Genomic DNA, 20,621 nt, shown 5'->3' on the forward strand with positions numbered 1-20,621 from the left:
TGATATCGGCGTCTCGATGAAACAATCTAAATGAATGGCGTCCCATGAAATAAGTAAAATGATGGTGTATGAGACCTGCTCACATCGAGATGTTGATATGACAGTTTCTGTTACATTTGTTTTATTCTTTTTAAAGCAAAAGGAAGACACCCAAGGCATGATGTTCATTTAAAAAAGAGTCTTTTGGGGTTCTGTTATATTCCTATACTCGGCAAATCAAATCACTGCGATATTTAGAGGTTGTTTAGCACTTTACGACTGCCACGTGCAAATACATCTGAAAAGCACGCCATCATCCTTTGATTCAAGTCAAGCGTACACAATAAAAGCAAATCTTAATGCACCATGCGGCCCACTTTCCTACGCACCTATAGATCTTCACAATATCAAAATAGTTTGACAAGAAGCAATGATTGCTTCTTGTCATATCTAATATCAGTTATTATAAGTTATAGTTACACTCGAATTTTGATAAAAGATTTGAGATGTGATTTTGAAAAGATACGCTCGTAAGGTGCAATCTTCCCTTGCTGCTTAGTAATAGCGATTACGATTTACTACGACGTACGATAACAACGAGAAACTGAAACATTACAAAAAGTGGATTCATTAAATAGCATTACGGTAAATTAGTTACATACGTACAAGTCCAGCACATTTTTTGACTTGCACGATGACACGATCAAACTCAATCGACTCCACAGGACGTGGTGGGCATTACAATAGACGTAAGCGATGTTCACAGAATCACAGTGACTGTATCTTGGAAAGCCCCAAATTTGCCGCGAATCACAGAACCATTGTCATTCTTTGGTATATTGCAGTCAGTATAGTAACCATGGTTACGGAAAGTCAATCTGCAACTCCGTTAAGAGCAGTCAAGTTCTTGAGGGCAAGATGTCATCAATGCAGAAATTAATCGGTGATAAGTAATAACAGACTCCTTTTCGCCCACTACAAATAGAACGGTTTTTTTTTTTCAATCAGAAAGCTGTCACTTTCCTTCTGGTGTTTGCTCCCTGTCAAGATCGCCAGTAGACGAGGATATAGTCTGCCCGCCGAATTTCTTAAAGTGTTTTTTAAATCCCTGCCCGGCGAACGCGTACAAAAAGGGATTAAGCATCATGCTCAAGTAGAGTCCAAAGTTGGTGACGCGGTGCACGTAGACGTAACTGGGCGAGTCTTCGGTGACCACGACGTCGTAGTGCGGCCAGAGGTGGACGATGAAGATGGGCATCCAGAGGACTGCGAAGATGGCTACGATGATCAGGATGCGACGCGCACTGCGTTTCCGGAACGTGCGCATCTTGATGCTACTGCTGCGCGTAGACGATCTCCGTGGAGCGCTGAGACGCCGCCAGATTTTGAAGTAGCAGAAGGCAATGACGGCAAGAGGAAAGAGATACACAGTCAGCACCTTCACCCAGTAGTACCAGGCGCCTCCGCGTGAAGGCCTGTACTCACGACAGGACCCTGCCTCGTTCAGCCCGGTCAGTACAGCTGTAGGTAGCTGCAAGACACCGGAAACTAAGAAATGGACAGAAAGGGAGTGCGATGTTCGTTATTCCGATGCTTCGTTAATCCGAAAACGGAGAAAAGTTCGGTACTCCGAAGGTTGGCTGTACCGAAACACACAAATTGTGCATACCTACGTTAGCCCGTAAGTGAAAGGATTCAATAATGCAAACACACGTGGCATTATTCCGGAGATTAGTTATTCCGAAGGTTCGTTAGTCGGAAAATGAAATGCGGTTCGTTATTCCTAAGGGTCGTTGATCCAAAAATGAAATAAGGTTTGTTATTCCGAAGGTTCGACAGTATAATATACGAAAATAAGATATGATTCATGAATTGAAAAAAAAAATGAAAAAACAAGCGTCCTATCAAACCTACGGAACAACGATCCTTTTCAATTTTTGAAATAACGAAACTTCGGAATGACGAACCGGACTATTGAAATGTAACAGAAAGGAATCGTAAGTGAAACTGGGTGAACCACCTATTAAAAGCACATAGACTTCTTCACAAGAATAACGGCCAACGCAATCGACTTAAAACCCAAGCTATTTAGACCCTTTCCAGGCCCAAAGGGGGGGGGGGGGGGCACATTGTGTCCCTATATAATTTCTTTATTATTGATGTATCACTGTCATTATTTGATTAATACAACTATCGTGAATGCTACCACTAGTTCAAGTACCACTAAATACTGCCATCGTTATTGTTGCACTTTTCAATACTACAATCACCAATCTTGTCATTAGGCTTGTTACTTTCATCCCCTAATTGTGCTCATAATTGTGATTGACTGAGTGTTTTCTTTTCATTTTTCTTCTTTTCTGGGGACCTACCCCACATGCATCTGCTTCTCTGTAGGTTTCCCGCACATAATCTTAGTCATCCAATATGACTGTAACGTACTCTTCCGACTGATTTGAATTCATTCTGTGTCATGTAAAATTATTATAGTCTGTTAAAGTGAATTTACAACGTGTGTTACTCTTTGTTGATCTCTGTGGATGTATGTTACATATACAACACTATATAATTTGTGTGGAAACTGAATGAAAGAATGAATGATTGAATGAATGAATGAATGAATGAATGAATGAATGAATGAATGAATGAATAATGGAATCTGGTAACAAATACTTAAGAATTGATTGCTGAAGATTTTTTATACCTATCCAAATCACTGCGAGCGCAGTGAGGACGTACGGAGGCGACCTCCATCTCGTTGATGACGTCGGCTGAATGATGAGTCGATATCGATCGAAGGCAAGGTAGGCGAGAGTGAGGCAGGCTGCCTGACGAATCGTCTACGTGATCGATGAAAAGTAGTGGCAACGGAGAAAAGGAAGATAAAAGAAATGAGATGAGTAGAAGAGCATATCAGGAAAATTACCCCCTCCCCGCCAGGACAATAACCCCGGCTAAATACTGGGTAGTGAAGGTTAGAGTAAAGATTAGGGTTAGGGTTAAGATAAGGTTCAGAATTATGGTTAGGGTTAGACCCATGCAGGGTCGGGGGGGGGGTCCGAGGTAATTGCCTAGGGGGTAATTGCCCTAGACCATGTAGACCCGTAGAAGAGAATGTGCATTGTAATCTCGACACATCGCATCCTTTATTATGATATTTAGCTTTGCTTGCCTTCTTGGTGTTACATGAGCACACACACGTAATACCTATACATCATTTGTTTATTATATGTTTATAATATATAAACTCAAACAAGTGCAAGGTGATTCAACATCTTTTATACTCGAAGGTTTAAATGTCGTGAAAGCATGCAAGAGTACGAATAAAGAAGACTCCACATCCAATGACGTAGCTTTCCACCGCACTTTAATTCTCAAGATTTCGGCCTTTCCTGGCCTTGTTCACTGCTGTATGTGGCTTAACAACAAACAAAAGCATAATAAGCGGGGTTCAAAACAAATGTGTACACAAATATATTTCGGAAAAATGATATTTGAATGTAACATTTACAAAGAAAATAAACTACATGTATATGTAAGATACAGCAAAACATGAAAAGAAAAGCCAGAAAATAATGAAACGATTCGAACATCTGAACAAAACCATCTACAATTATATGCGTCGGCCTCATGCCAGAAGGGCCCTAACAGTGTACAAAGTCTTTGGTGTTAGGGCCCTTCTGGCATGAGGCCGTATGGCAAGCCTTTTTTACATTTAAAGTTAATTTGTGATATCACAAATTCCATTTTGTGATATCAAAAAATCAAATTTTTGATATCAAGAATTCAATTTGTGATATCAAGAATTCGATTTGTGATATCAAGAATTAAATTTGTGATATCACAAATTCCCGTAAGTGTAGCACATGAACTTAATTTGTGATATCAAGAAATCGAATTTGTGATATCACAAAATCCATTCTTGATATCACAAATTCAATTTGTGATATCAGAAATTCGAATTTGTGATATCTAAAATTCAATTTGAGATATCACTAAATGAATTTGTGATATCAGAAATTCGAGTTCTTGATATCAAAAATAGGTTTCACGTGAAAAACCAATGGTAATTCGTGATATCACAAAATGATTTTTTGATATCACAAATTCGAATTTGTGATATCACGAAATAAATTTGTGATATCACTAATTTGAATTTGTGATATCAAGAATTCTTATTTGTGATATCACAAATGCGAATTTCTGATATCACAAATTCCATTTTGTGATATCACGAATTGAATTATTGATATCACAAATTGGAATATGTGATATCAGTAAAGTAATTCACTGTGAATTCGAGCGTTAGTTGAGCGCAGAAATACACAGGGATTTCGAGCGTTAGTTCAGTGCAGAAAATCGCTGTGAATTCGAGCATTAGTTTAGCGCAGAAATACAAAGTGAATTCGAGCGTTAGTTTTGCGCTGAAATTCACCTGTGAATTCGAGCGTTAGTTGAGCGCTGAAATACACAGGGAGTTCGAGCGTCAGTTCAGTGCAGAAAATCGCTGTGAATTCGAGCATTAGTTTAGCGCAGAAATACAAAGGGAATTCGAGCGTTAGTTTTGCGCTGGAATTCATCTGTGAATTCGAGCGGTTTTTTTTTTTTTTTTTTTTGTTAGAGCAGAAATACACAGGGAATTGGAACATTACTTTTGAGCTGATATTCAGATGGAATGTATACTACTGCTAACTTTTTTTAGAACAATGTTCAAAATACAAATAACTATATAACAATGAGAGATTTACACATCCATCATTCCCTAAATGATCATCAAGGTATATTCGATGAATCATTGATACAAATCAATTGTTTTGCAACATGTTATCATGAATTCAGTGATACTATGTTCACTTAGGGCCTACATTTAATTCATCGTTTTGGTCCTCAAATTGTCATCTATTACTACATTATTGTTAATTATGATGCATTTTTCATGTGGTAATCCCCTTTACAGTAAGACTCTTCCACCAAATCGATGATAATTATGTGTGGTTGTATGTGTATGTGTGTTATAAAAGCATACCATGTGTTTGTATTGCGGAGGACCGACCGAGGGCAATCACCCCTCTGGTCTGTGTATGTCAGCAGCGGAGAATAAGATAGAGAGACTGTGAGTCATGCAGGGTTCGAGAGGGAGTCGTAAACTTGCCAAATGTCCACCACTGGTGTCGGCTGGTGGTAACATAAAGCAACGTGTTTCTCCTAAAGACATTTTCTCACTCCTCAAAATCAGTCCTCCAGAACAAAGGGGTGTATCCATTAAGACCAATAGTGTTGGGTGTACAGTTTGCCTGCCCCAATATGTTTATGATTTTGTAAAATAATTTAAAGTGTAATTTATTATAGGCAAGTTTATTCAAGAACCAAAACCGGGGAGAACAAAACTGGAATGCACTAGCCCAAAAGTCTTCAGACCAGAGCAAGAAGAGTGAAGATATCCAGATCTTATGAGGAGTTTATGCAGCAGTATGTATGGCAAACAAACAGTTAGAATTTGTAGTAAGAAAAAAGCAGTGGTACGAAGGACTTCAATTTCGTTAATCTGCGCAATGAGAAATTTCTCTTATTAACTCGGAGGAGTAACAGGGGGAGGTCGGGAGAGAGTATCTTTCACGTGACAGAGTAAAGAGAAACGCAAACAAAAGTTGTAAGTCAACCAGTCTCTGCCAAATCAGTGGCGAGAAATGGAGAAAAATAAGAATATAATAATATGTGACTTTGAAGTAATTGACAACATATCAATAATGGCATTTTAGATATGTTGCTAAACGATCTATTTTTATCGATTCTTTTAAAACCAATTCCTAAACACTTTAAATGAAGACGAGTTGCCAAAACTCTTCATTTAGGTTTTTTTTTTTTTGTAACTATCGTTATATACTATGTAAAGATAACACCTGAAATTCCATAGGAATATCTGCGCTAAACTAATGCTCGAATTCACAGTGTATTTCTGCGCTCAACTAATGCTCGAATTCACATTTGAATTTCAGCGCAACAATAATGTTCGAATTCCCTGTGTATTTCTGCACTCAACTAACGCTCGAATTCACAGTTGAATTTCAGCGCAAAACTAATGCTCGAATTCCCTGTGTATTTCTGCGCTCAACTAACGCTCGAATTCACAGCTGAATTTCAGCGCAAAACTAATGCTCGAATTCCCTGTGTATTTCTGCGCTCAACTAACGCTCGAATTCACAGTTGAATTTCAGCGCAAAACTAATGCTCGAATTCCTCGTGTATTTCTGCTCTCTACTAACGCTCGAATTCACAGTTGAATTTCAGCGCAAAACTAATGCTCGAATTCCGTGTGTATTTCTGCGCTCAACTAACGTTCAAATTCCCGTTGGTTTTCTGCACTGAACTAAAGCTCGAATTCCCTGTGTATTTCTGCCCTCAACTAACGCTAGAATTTACGGTTGAATTTCAGAGCAAAACTAATGCTCGAAATCAAATGATTTCTTTGCGAAAGATATGTGCTGAAATTCCATGTGAATTAATGATATCACAAATTGGAATTAGTGATATCACAAAATGTATTTCTTGATATCAAGAATGTGAATTCGTGATATCTCGAATTGAATTCGTGATATCACGAATTGAATTTGTGATATCACTAATTCGATTTCTTGATATCAAAAATTGGTTTTACGTGATAAACCAATGGGTATTTGTGTTATCAAAAATTGAATTTGTGATATCAGAAGTTCGAATTTTTGATATCACGAAAGGGAATTCGTGATATCAGAAAATCTTTTTAAAAAGTAATTTGGCTTGCCATAAGGCCGACGATAGGTGACTTGTAGAGCTTTGACTCTTCACTATGTATAGCCTGCTCATGTGACAATGACGTCACCATTTCTTACTTTTCCCCGCATGCGATCCGCCTATCATTTCCTATTCTTTGAAAGGTAATGACATCAACAATCTCGTTCGATGTTTATCAACGTCATTATGTTATCACATAACTGTTGGAAAAGGGGGAACAACTGTAGCTTTTAAAATCTAGTCTTACTGCTTCTAACAAGAAACCGAGCAATATAATGAGCGATTTGACGCAAGTGGCATCCGGGTGAAATGATATGGCGGTTGGGTAGTTTGATGTACCCTCAACAAAGCGCCATGATAGAACATTCAACGGAAACTTGATAGTAATGTATCTCATGTCGTCAACGTAATCCGATTTCTCTGTACACTAATAAAATTATTTTCTTGTCATACCATAATCACAAACTCTACATAAAAGGTCAGAAGAGTCAATAAAACAAAATCACTACCATTACACGATATTCATATGTGTGGTTTTTGTTTTACAAACCTCATGGAGAGGTTAGGCATTAGGTGCATCTTGTGTTCTTTCAGTATATGTAAATACAGACGCACATTCAAGCAGTAGTATTATGAACAAAAGAATATAGATGTTTATATACAAAATTTGATATATATCCATATCCATTATCCATATTACATCTTTAAATGAATACAGGAGTATAAGTAAATACATATAGGCAAAATTAACAGGGCAACCCATTTGGTTAGTGCGAATTTGCAGAGCATGCAGTCTGAAACATGCGACCTATTGCACTGTTAATCATCGATCGTGAACATCTAGGGACAGGAACTTTTCTTTTTAAACGATATGTTAGACAAAGGTAAGACGGAGAGAGAGAGAGAGGAAGAGAGGGAGAGAGGCAGGGAGACAGGATGGGAGAGGAAATGTATGGAATTGATAAAGTGCATCAACATTTATTCCTAACCGAAATAATAGCATCAATGAATATACCACAATTCCCGGAGCGATTGTGGACATGACTTCACTATGCGGACCAGAACTGACGAAACGGTCTCGGCAAGTAATATGATGCATTAAGCGATATATCGTGATGAACACTCCTTCTAAACGAATGGTAGGAAACCATACAAGGTGTCACGATGACACGAGATCAGAAAATGAAATGAATTACAAAATAAAGCACAATTGGAGATTATATTGAGAAAGTATCATGATCAGTCTGGACAGTGCAGCCCTTGAACAATTTAGCTGATATCCTCTCAGTGTGAGTCAAGGATGAAGGTCTCTTGTTTACAGAGAATGATAACAGATAATAATTAATCTTAAACGAGCGCTTGGTCATAGTGCAGTCACGTGATGACTAATGCAGCAAGGATCGAAATCGTTATATTGCGAACAGTGACATCACTTTAGGTGATAGAATTCAAGATAATGACTGCCTGTCGACGCGTCACGACGGAGCTAAAATGAAATGATGTGTATTTATGTAGATCATAGTACATCGTATAACATATAGGCCTACCAGGGAGGTACACCCTACACACACTGTCTTGTCTGCGGTTGTAACACTTGACAGTCTTATGGGAGTTATATGATAGTTTTTCCCTCGAGACAATATTTTTCTGTCCCGCGGGAATACCAGGTGTGGTCATTACACCTCTAAAGAGGCGATATCTGTATAATATGAAGCTTTAATTGTCCCGTTCGTCGATAATGAGGCAATAGGGCAATTATGCCTTCTCAGTTGTTACATCAAAAAGATCAGCAGGATGGGTTAAGTGTCGTCAATAATTTGTAGCTTGCGGGAAGGAAGCGGGATCTGTTTATTCTGAAATTATGTCAGAGGAATCAAACATAAACATAGCAAAACACTCGTTCATACGTGATGTCTTTGACAGCCCGTTTTCGGACCAGCGGTCGCTAATCATTGAATCTTATCCCAGGGTGTGGATGTCGTTGTGTTTTGTAAGGTACATGAGTCATATATCCATATAGTACTAATTTTGTCTCTGGCGGCTACAACCATTACTACCTCGTTTTAGGCTACATATGGTAAGATGCTTCCGGATGTATGAATAATTAGTTTAACATAAGAACTGTTGTGACTGACAGTGATTGAGGAGGGAAATGGAAATTGGAGAAAAGAATTTTAAAGAAATCATGGCTGTGTGCATGTACTAGAGCCGATGCGCAATGGCGACTACGTGCGGCCCGACACACAGCAGTTTTGTGAAGTTTCCCACCTGTCCATTACAGGTAGAAACCGAATAATGTTTGCCCCAGGAAGTTACGCACCATTAACAGCATGCCTTCGGTATCGTTTATCTTTGACTCCATGCTATAGTCTGACAGCTATATGAACGGGAGGAGAGCATAATCATGAATATACTCATTATATTCATTTTTTTTTGTTCTGATATCGAGGGATTCGAGGATCCCCTCTCCCATAAAGAGGTAATGAGTGCACAACCACACCCACACACACACACACACACACACACATGACACACAATCACACACAATCACACACACGCACACACACGCACAGAATCACACATAATCAATCACACTTATGCAGAATCTCCTTTAATCTGGACGACATTGTTCAGAACTGTGGACGTAACTGAAATTGGAAATGACGGCAGTAGTAGGCCTATTTTCTTCTTCATAAACTCAGGAAGCCCTCAAGAATACATTGTTTGGTCAGCGGGTTTGCCTTCTGGGTTTATAAGTTCCCATATAAACTCAAGAATAATGGTCATCATCGTCATCATCATTGTCATCATTATTTTTTTTTTCCTGTTCTATTGATTTTTTGAGGTGGAGGCGATCGAGAAAGTAGGACAGTGAACGTCGCACCGTCCTGATTCAATCACGAACATACATTACGCAGTGAACTTAATGAAATTGAGCCTGTTTGTACCTCGAGGCGGCACTTTGAAATTAAGGACAACGCCCCCCCCCCCTCCTTTTTCCCTCCTTGACATCTCCCACTACCTGTTGGGGATACTCGTTGCGGAGCTCGGCACTCTAGCGGTTTGCTACTTATACTTTAAAAATCCCCTGATTATGTTCACTGTCAGCCAACACAGCGAATTCACAATGACCGTGATAATACTTTTCCCGCATGAGGGCGTCCGATCAAGTGAAAGCTGTTTAAAAGATCCTGGTCTATTAAATCTGGAGATCGAGGTTAGGATCTAGTGGCCTTATCGAAAAATACAATACAACTCAAAGGTGGTCATGAAGGTAACAACCCTGTTAAAGTTAAGATGGAACGCCTGCTTGATAACTCATAGGCCTACATGAAACTTCTGTTGACAGGAAATCACCTTGGAATCTAAGCACATATACTAAACCAAACTAAATAAATCAAATCAAATCTGACTACATATCAATATATTCACCACTCTGCCTCCCTTACTTTTTCTCTTGTTTTTTTTTATTATATAAACATACACGCACAAATGCACACATTTAGCACAGTTAGCGCGCACCTTCAGAGCTTCCTTCGTGAGATCTTTTTTTTTTAGCATGCTATGACGATTGTGCGAAACTGAAACAGAACTACGATTGATCGCAAATGCGATATATGGTAAATTAACAATAATGATTTGTGATATTCAGATTAATTTCCTTTTCCTTAATGTGAAGTTTATAATTAGGTCGAAAGTTTATCAGGACTTGTAAGAGGGCGTTTTATGTACCTTTGAAAAAAACATAAATAATCCTGGAAAATGAGAACCCGAAAAAGAAAATCATGATTGTTTTTTGGTGTTGAAAAAAACAAAATAGCACCATGTCAATCATCAGATGTAAATGATTAATTCATGTTTGATTTGATGAACAGGCTCATCAAATGTAAATAAGACAAGACTAATGATTATCTTTTCTTTATAAGATAGAACAGTAATAATTACAATTGATTGGAGAATCTTGCTTTTGATTGACTGCATCATCACCCCGTCACCAAGTTTGTTGTAATTAAGGTGGATTTGTACTTCTTGATCATTTCATTCTTATAATCACTACTTCAGCATTACAGGCCTCAATGTGTAAATTTTGAAAGAAATTTACCTGATTTGCTGATGGATACTGCACTGTAGTATTACAATTTGTCTCGACGATAGTCAATGACGAAAATAGATAGATGAATATTGATAAAGAATGAAAGACAGAAAGCTATAAACCATATTGAGTAATCACAAAGGTTTGGTGCTTTATATTTCATGTTTCGATTATGTGTAGAGCTATCACTACTGCTTCACAAATCTATTTTCACAAGCTTGCTTGCTCTGATAGACGATCTCTGTTTAGCACGCTTCAATCTAGAACTTAAAATAGAGTTGCAGTAGTACAGGTAACGGGACAAAAGAGTCATCTCGGGTTTTGAATAGGACACATACCGACATACAGATAGACTGAATGACAGACTAACAGACTGACAGACAGAGAAACATACACGGAAAGACAAAATGTATCTAGCCGAACTTGCATATTGCAATATACTTTGAATCTCGTCTGCTCATTTTCAATTTTCTGAGCCGCGTTTCCCTGTGCTTACTTGGAAAGAATTAACACAACATCAACAACAAACTCTACAGCATGAAGCTAAAATATTGGTATAGTAATGCACGTACACTACGTGCAAGATGATCAGTTTAGAATTGATGTATTAGGCACAGAATATCAAATTTTTGTTAGTCGCAGTATTTTACTGCACGCATTCTAGCTATTCTTATTCTCTTAAACAGTTTACTCTGAATTTTGGTGAGGGATACCAATTACCTTTTCCAGGTTAATTTTTTTTTTCTTGTAAGTCCATAAATTATGTAGCAGCTGATCTCATAACTTTGGTCAAGTAATACAAAAGAAGTTTTAAGTGCCACTCGGGCAAATTGAAAATCAAAAGAAAAATAACTCTTTACTAATCATGACAGAAACTACTTCGACCACTCAAACAAAGACAAAACAGATACTAATAAAAGGAGCCAGTTTAGTTACTATATATACAGTATATTGTACAATATGACAGTGCAGTACAGACTAGATATAGCCCGAGACAAAAGAAAACATTAAAAAAATCTGTCGAACAAATTTAAAACATCATACCGGTCCATTAAAATGACGTGTATGAACTCTAGGTGAATATTATAGCTCTTCAAATATGTCGAAAGTGGAGCATCTTTTTTTCTCTGCGTGTGTGTGTGTGTGTGTGTGTGTGTGTGTGTGTGTGTGTGTGTGTGTTTTTTTTTTTAACTTGATGTATAGTAGTTCGAGAGATGCTTCAGTTGTGAAAATCTACACTGATTATTAATCATCTGCAAAACATGAGATACTTGGTGTAGGCTTTCTTGTGTATACATTTACAAAGATTCAAACGGTAATTTCCTCAAAGAGGTTGGTGAACTCTCTATGCTTGTCGCGATAGATGATCGATAAATTTCTGTTTGCTATTCCTTAATATTTAGAGAAGTGCCAATCTGTCAGAGATAAAGATATCAAAGGCAAAAATGCCAAGGGGGTAAGTGATGTCAGAGGTCAACATGTTAAAAGTGAATATGTCAGAGGGGAGTATGTCAGAAGGGAATTAATTATGTCAGAAGGGAATATGCCAGAAGGGAATAAAATATGTCAGAAGGGAATATGCCAGAAGGGAATATGTCAGAGGGGAATATGCCAGAAGGAAGTATGTCAGAAGGGAGTATGTCAGAGGGGAATACGTCAGAGGGGTATATGTCAGAGGTATAGCGTATAGCGCCATATACCACTCCACCGTATCAATACATCCAAGGGCAGCGTGAATAAGTGATATCATTCAAATATTACAACAGGACTAATATTTCAGTTCGATTTCTTGTAAAACTTTTAATCTGTAGCACTATTACCTCTACATTTTAACTGTTTGTCTTACTATTCTATTACCTCTGGCATTTAGACCTCTGACATATTTACCTTTAGCACAATATTGCCTCTGATGTTCTTACCAGTATTTTTCCCCTCAGACTGTCAAATATTTTTGTTTGTCGCTTTTGGTAGTAGATCAGGCATATGTATAACGTAAAGAAGCTGTGATAATTCATAAATATAAATCAAACATTTTAGACAAATATTTTCCTGAAACACCGACGCAACGCTGCCTTGATTGAATACATTAAAGCGTTTGAAACAACAAGAAATATCATATATATATATATATATATATATATATAATAAATACACCAATGTCTACATCTATCTTTATAGGTAAAACTTATGTATATTTTATCTTCTATATTTCAAAAAAACGAGATTGTGTTAATTTCAAACTTCGACAAGGGCCAATCGTTTTAGCCCCGAGCCGCTAATCACAGGCTTAACCATAACTAGGCCGGGGAGGGGGGGGGGGGGGGGGGGGGCTCCGAGGCCCCCCCTCGACGTTCCGCGCGATGTATCGCAATCGCAAAAAGCTATCGCCGCGACGTTTCATGACTTTTTTTTTTCTAGTCTCGTGCATCTTTTGACACCAAATTTGCGATGCCCGGGCGCGCGGTTCCGAAGTTACGCATAAATATGTACATGCATGTCAGACCAAAAATTGCTCAAAAACGTGAATTCGTGTACAATTTCAATGCAAACTGTGCTTACAGGCAAATTTCATAAAAGCATGATTATTTTGGTGTTTTTGGAGCGATGTCGCGGACAAATTTCATCGAAAAAACAATGAAAAACATAAAGTCGAAAAAACAAAGAAATACATAAGAAATTTTACAAAAACAATAAAATACTTAAGAATTTTTTCTGATATCACAATTTTTTATTACATTTGCTAAGGACACTAAAAAGAATATTTACAAAAAAAAAATGTGCCTGTTTTGAGCTTTATTTTGTGATTTATACCAAATAGTCTGATTTCATGCATCATTATGCATAAGTTAGCATAATTTAGCATAAATGATAATTTTTTGAAAAATTAACTTCAAGATATTTTAGATTACATCATAGGCAATGTGTGTGCCAATTTTCGTCGCGATCGCGCGGTCGACGGCCGAGATCTGGAGGGGGGGGGGGGGCCTGGGAGGCCCCCCCCCCCCCCCGGCTCTATCAACTATACCTAAACAGCCCGGCCTATTTAGGGTTAACACATCTTTAGTAACTAGGATCTTCGAACACTCATGAACATCCGAAACCCCGATCCACATAACCCCCAACCTCCTCCCCCCCCTCCCCACCACCACCACCCATCTCCTTAGACCTTTACTTAATCAGCCTATGTATATGAGAATGTGGTAGTTGATATGGACTAGGTCCATGGGAAGAGGGAAGACAAGATAAAGGATATACTTTGTACCGCAATGCAGCTGGGAATGAGCTCCTCGATCTTCGATACCTGATGATCCTTTCAGCTTTCAACGAACTTGTCACAGCGTGTCACGCGCTACTGAGTGACATTCAAGGATTGCTTTAACGCTTTATTTTCTTCGACACGTGTTGAATCAAAACGGGAAATTGACAAGGATGTGTGATTATCACAGAAAGGGCGGAACTGGGCAACCGCAATGACTGCCTGGCAAACGCTATTTGACCCGTATGGCAACATCATTTAGCAGTAATCGGTAACAATAGACCGTGAAAGAGGAAACGTCACACTCTCGTTAAGTAAACCTCGCCACGGACAAAATAGTGAGTTGCAGCATTTGGTGCGCAGTTTAAAGAGAGGCCCAGCATCTCCTGTTTTGCTTGTGTTTTTATTTCCCCCGGGAGCATCACGAGCATCACGGAAGAAAACGCCGAAAAAAAAAATCGGCACAATCAATTACAGACATTATCTTACACATACCTTCTTGCTCAGCGCATTATCATAATCCATAAATTTCTAAGATTAGCCCGTTGTTAATCTGTCTACATAGTATTGTTGATACAATCAGTTTTGCAGCAAGAATTACAGACCTCTGTCCTAGAATCACTCAAAGATGTAGTCACATCAGCACTATATCTAGGGCCTACGCGTGTTCACCATTATGCCACTGGAGGCTGCGCGGTGAGCATCCTTCGTAACAAAACATATCGAAATTTGATTTTTTTTTTTTAATTAAGATTTCATTCAAGTTTTGATAGGCCTCTAATTGTCGATATCGGATGTCAGCTAGTGGTGATGAACTTCCACAGACTCTGTATGGGAAGACCCCGGATGGAAGGCAAACGCCTGTAAGGCTGCTGGTATCTACAAGCCTCTCTTTTTCCATCCGCAGTGGTTCTGGTAGGGCCATTTCCTCCCATTCATTTTTTCCTTCGCGGGCCAGCCAGCCAGCCATCGGCCAGCAGCTGATACGCACGCTCTCGACTGACTACAATTACAGCTGCTGACAAAGGTGAACTCGTGTATTGTGAGACAATGGAGCCAAATTGGTGGTGGATCCAGGAGAAGAAGATTGCCAACCAGCGGCCCAAACAGCAAGTTCACCTCCCTGGTTACAATGACTAAACCAAATGTCTTGGATGTAGGTACCGAGGAGGTGCTATGTAGGCGAGAGGTGAGAACCTAGTACCTCCTTGGTGATACCAGATTCATACTCCCACTGATACTTCACCCCTACTGCTTCTACTACTACTACTACTACTACTACTACTACTACTACTACTACTACTACCGTGACTGCTACTGCTTCTACCACCACTACCACTACAACAACTACTACTTGACTACTACAATTACTACTACTGCTACTACAACAACAACTACTACTGCTGCTGCTACTATTACTACTACTACTGCTACTACTATACTCTTACCACCACCCACCTCTCTGCCATATCTACAACCTCTCATACCTCAATTTTGCTCCTAATGATAATGAAAAATAAGTGTTGTAATTAACGATGTTAATGACAGTAAGGTCTAGAACAGTTAACTAACTGTGTGTTCGGGACAGCACCAGTTTGCCAAAGAACACTGTCATTACTCTTACCCCAGCATTACTTAGAACCCGTTTTGATTTGATGTGTTGTTTTTTTTTTCAGCTAGGTCATCAGGGACATCGCGTGTGAAATCTTCTGGCGTATTTCATAGTAAAAAGTAGATCTTAAAAGATAAAATCCACTTTAAATTATGGTACCCTGTGTGTTTTCAATGATGTTCTAACTTGTTAACAAACATGAAAATCACGGCGCTTTTTCTTGTAGCCATTATAGAAAAAATGAAATAAGCGTCGCCGTCAGGAGTCTGATCTTGCTCTTCATAATTGCGTCTTGAGATTTACATACACATTGTTGCACTGCGCAAGGACATCTATTTTTGTTTGTAGCTCGACATGTGATTTGCCGATCGAGTGGCGGAACACTTCATGTATTGCGACTTGTTTATTCCGCTTCAAGAAGACATTACGGCCATTCAACAGAACAGACCCACTTAGAGAAATTCGGAGATCGACAAAAAAGCGATGGCAAAAAAAAATCACAAAAGTAAACACATTTAATTCTTTCTTTAACCGGTTGAATGGATTTGTAACCACCGGCTGAGTTTTAGTGAGAAAATACAATGTTTTTCGCATAGCAAACATGTTTGTCTGCTGCAACTGAGTCGGACAAATTAAAGATATCTCCCAGGTGATTTGTCCCTTTCATATTAGTAGAAAACAAGTCGTTTACTGGACATGGTGGAACTTATCTTTTTAATTTTCAAGTCATGCCGATTACGCGTCAGACAGCTGCTATTGGCGGAAAACAAAAATGACAAACTTTTAACCCAAAATGCGTTGTCTTCTATAATACATAGTATGCGTAGTATGAAAGATGAATTTTTTAGTTTCGTTTCGTTGTATTCTTTTTTTTTTTTGGGGGGGGGAGGTGGAAAATATGTCAGTCGTTTTCAGTCAATCAAACCTAAAAGCGACTTATCACGTAAAGCAGTTTGAAAAATACAAACATGGTGTCACGCCTGTCTTATGACTCTTTATTTTATTACATCAACTCAATTTTTTTTCGAACTTATCATGCATTTTGGCAGGCAAGGGTTAAACTGTCATCAATATTATCTAATAAGTCATACTTTGTTGGAGATATCCGATAAGAAAGTAAAAGCATAGCAGTCAAAAGACTGATGGTGTTCATGTAATATCTATATCGCGTTTATTCGTCAAGAAAAGATCGTTGTTAAAGCAGCATATGTTGTATCCTACTCCCGTACGTCCACATAAACAGTCATGAGAGTATATAGCCCTTCAATACTCCTCAGTACGTTGATCATTCCAATAAAATTAACGAGCAGAATAAAATTTCGCAACTAGTAAGGTATCCCCACACATTAGTCTATTAAGCAGGTGTTGACCACACCGACCTCCAAAATCAATTCATTATTTCCTTCCCCCGTCCTTTATTCTCATATTAACCATTAATAAAATTTAAAGCGTTGGGAAAGTAGAAATGTGATGAAGTAGCATCGTGTCCAACCCAGCTATTAACCCCCCCCCCCCGCCAAAAAAAACAACAACAACAACAACAACAACAACAAACAAACAAACACAAAACAAATAAAACAAAACAAAACAAAAAACAAAACAAAACGCCACACACACACACACACCTACACACACAGCAGCATTGTGATAGATTTTTTTTTTCAGACAAGGCATATCAAAACACGTGAAACTCAGACATCGTGGTTGATTTTAGGCTCGTGCGAATGTTAGGACAGTTCCTACACTTCTATATTCTATACTTACCAGTTTCTCATTCGCGCTTTTTAATAACGTCATACTCTTATCCACCCAAACATTGGGCCTTCTTCTGGCCAAATAGTTTTAAGATTCGCGGATGTGTCTTTTGTGTGTACTTAAGGTACCCTTCTACTCTTATTTCATTCTTTCAAAAAAGAAAATTCTGCTTTATAAAGTTTAATTACAGCTAAGTCGATTGATCTCAACCAGTACAACAAAAAGCAATGTCATTTGGATAGCGAAAGCGCGGATAGCTTAACGGAAGAAGAATTGCGATGATTTTCTCAGAGAATTAAAGCAGGCTTCAAGATATCGTATAATCCACAAAATCGGTTGGAGATAAGTGATTGCTTTTGTATCTTAAGCCGGAACACAGGTTTGTCCTGAAACTAGACCGTTAATTATGAACAGTTTACTTGGCTGGCTTTGACTATCCATTGACTATTGTAAAGAGCTGCGTCGGTAATTGACTGCGAAGAAAGAACGCACCTGCCTATAGTCACATAGCCTTTAAACAAGGCGACTCGCTCTGCGTGCCCCCGTATAGCGCGTTTACCCCACAAACCTGTTGGCCGGCGAGTGGAGCGAGCCGCCTTTATCCACTCGTTCAGGGATGTGTACTTTTGTCGTTGTTGTTGCTTTATATTCTTTGACAAATTTGCGTACAAATTTGACGCAGAAAATACACACGGCACCAAGGCAAGCCTCGTTAATATTAAGTAAGAATAGTTACTTAATATTAACGAGGCTTGCCTTGGTGCCGTGTGTATTTTCTGCGTCAAATTTGTACGCAAATTTGTCAAAGAATATAAAGCAACAACAACGACAAAAGTACACATCCCTGAACGAGTGGATAAAGGCGGCTCGCTCCACTCGCCGGCCAACAGGTTTGTGGGGTAAACGCGCTATACGGGGGCACGCAGAGCGAGTCGCCTTGTTTAAAGGCTAATAGTCACACCGTTCGGTAATCTTCGTCTCTCCCCCTTTATATTACGTTTGACAATCACAACTGTATCGATTGCCCAAAGCAGAACAGTTAATGGACTCACCCTTTAAGGGAAGATGACACCTCTGGTGTCACTTTCAGCCTCGTAGTTGTAGTCTGCTAATGCAGACACTATGTTCCTTGTATGCTTGTCACGTTTTAAAAAGGTAAAAAACAGTTTGGCCCAGGGGAGAAACACCTTTTTCATGATCCTTTAATAGAAAAAAAACCCACAGTTTTAGCCACATTATCTTCTTGATTTTATCCAAACGTGACAACTTAAGGCTTCGCACATTTTGGTAGCAATAGAAAGCATATAATGCTAACTTGGTTAGATATGCCACTTTTCAGAAAATTTATGGCTGTCTACAGGAGACCATGGGCGTCACCAGGGGGGGTGCGTTGGGTGCGAACGCACCCCCCTTCAGACCCTAAAAAAAAATTAAAAAAAAAAAAAAAACCTCAGTCTGCGAGCGACCTCAACGCCGGACACTAAATGATTATTATTTTTTATCTATTTATTTATCTTTTTGAAATTTTGCATCGGGGACAAATAAAAAAAAAAAAATCGTGGGCAAAAGCAATTCGCACCCCTGGTTCTGGCAGCACTGATTTTATACATAGATACTAGTGCAAGTGTATTCTATACAGTGTTGACTATAATACATAGATTTTGGACATCCTTCCTATACTTGGTCACTTCGACGCCACCTCACTGGTCATACCTCCCCCAGTCATGAACATAAACCGACACCCTTGACTACCAGTGGCGGATCCAGGGGGAGGGGCGCACCGGGCGTCCCCCCCCCCCCCCCCGCCCCTCTTAATTTCAAAAGCGAAAAAGTATAGCTACAAACGGCAGTTTTTGGACTGTAAAATGTCACAATTTTCAAGCTCGCTCGCTGGCATTTAGTCGTAATGCCATTCTCCTGAAGTTGCTGCCAGTAATTGCCGGCAGTTCCACCCGGTGCGCCCCCCCCCTTACTGCAAAAAATATAGCTACAAACGGCAGTTTTGGGACTGTAAAATGTCACAATTTTCAAGCTCGCTCGCATTTAAATTCTCCTAATATTGCTGCCAGTAATTGCCAGCAGTTGCGCCCGGTGCGCCCACTCAATTTCGAAAGCAAAAAAAGATATAGCATCAAACGGCAGTTTTGGGACTGTAAAATGTCAAAATTTTCAAGCTCGCTCACATTTAATCTTTATGCAATTCCCCTGATGTTGCTGCCAGTAATCGTCCAGTTGCGCCCGGTGCGCCCCCCCCCCCCCCACCTTAATTTCCAAAGCGGAAACATATAGCTACAAACGGCAGTTTTTCTACTGTAAAATGTCAAAATTTTCAAGCTCATTCTCTTCGCTCGCTCGCATTGAATCGTTATGCAATTCACCTGATGTTGCTGCCAGTAATTGCCAGCAGTTGCGCCCGGTGGCATGCGCTCCCCCCTTAATTTCCGAAGCGAAAAATATGGCTAGGAACGGCAGTTTTGGGACTGTAAAATGTCAAAATTTTCAAGCTCGCTCGCATTTAATCTTTATGCAATTCCCCTGATGTTGCTGCCAGTAATCGTCCAGTTGCGCCCGGTGCGCCCCCCCCCCCATAATTTCCAAAGCGGAAACATATAGCTACAAACGGCAGTTTTTCTACTGTAAAATGTCAAAATTTTCAAGCTCATTCTCTCCGCTCGCTCGCATTGAATCGTTATGCAATTCACCTGATGTTGCTGCCAGTAATTGCCAGTAGTTCCGCCCGGTGCGCCCCCTCCCTTAATTTCCAAAGCGAAAAAATATGGCTAAGAACGGCAGTTTATGGACTGTAAAATGTCAAATTTTCAAGCTCGCTCTCTTCGCTCGCTCGCATTTAATCTTTATGCAATCCCCCTGATGTTACTGCCAGTAATTGTCTGCAGTTGCGCCCGGTGCCGCCCCCCCCCCCCCCCTTAATTTCCAAAGCGAAAAAATATAGCAACAAACGGCAGTTTTTCTACTGTAAAATGTCAAAATTTTAAAGCTCGCTCTCTTCGCTCGCTCGCATTGAATCGTTATGCAATTCACCTGATGTTGCTGCCAGTAATTGCCAGCAGTTGCGCCTGGTGGCATGCGCTCCCACCCCCCCCCCCCTTAATTTCCAAAGCGAAAAAATATGGCTAGGAACGGCAGTTTTTGGA

At 39.4% G+C, this 20,621-nt stretch overlaps 2 protein-coding genes across 2 annotated transcripts in view; one reads left to right on the forward strand and one right to left on the reverse strand.

The window, feature by feature from the left end:
- Positions 1-500: 500 nt before the first annotated feature.
- Positions 501-15,069, reverse strand: LOC139718378 (somatostatin receptor type 3-like). The gene is made up of 3 exons (XM_071629848.1): positions 14,926-15,069; positions 2,684-2,819; positions 501-1,527 (listed from the first exon to the last, which is right to left on the reverse strand). Exons 1-3 carry the CDS (start codon positions 15,067-15,069, stop codon positions 995-997), a joined length of 813 nt encoding a protein of 270 aa, XP_071485949.1. The 3' UTR covers positions 501-994.
- A 162-nt stretch (positions 15,070-15,231) lies between these two features.
- LOC139718379 (uncharacterized) overlaps positions 15,232-20,621 on the forward strand; it is a 94,748-nt gene continuing 89,358 nt past the window's right edge. Inside the window, exon 1 of the mRNA XM_071629849.1 lies at positions 15,232-15,288. Coding sequence (XP_071485950.1) covers positions 15,232-15,288 — 57 coding nt within the window. The remainder of the gene's footprint in view (positions 15,289-20,621) is intronic.

The sequence above is a fragment of the Diadema antillarum genome, unplaced genomic scaffold (genome assembly GCF_040938485.1).
Source record: "Diadema antillarum isolate AM-2024a unplaced genomic scaffold, OU_Dant_1.0 scf00000093, whole genome shotgun sequence".
NCBI lineage: Eukaryota > Metazoa > Echinodermata > Echinoidea > Diadematoida > Diadematidae > Diadema > Diadema antillarum.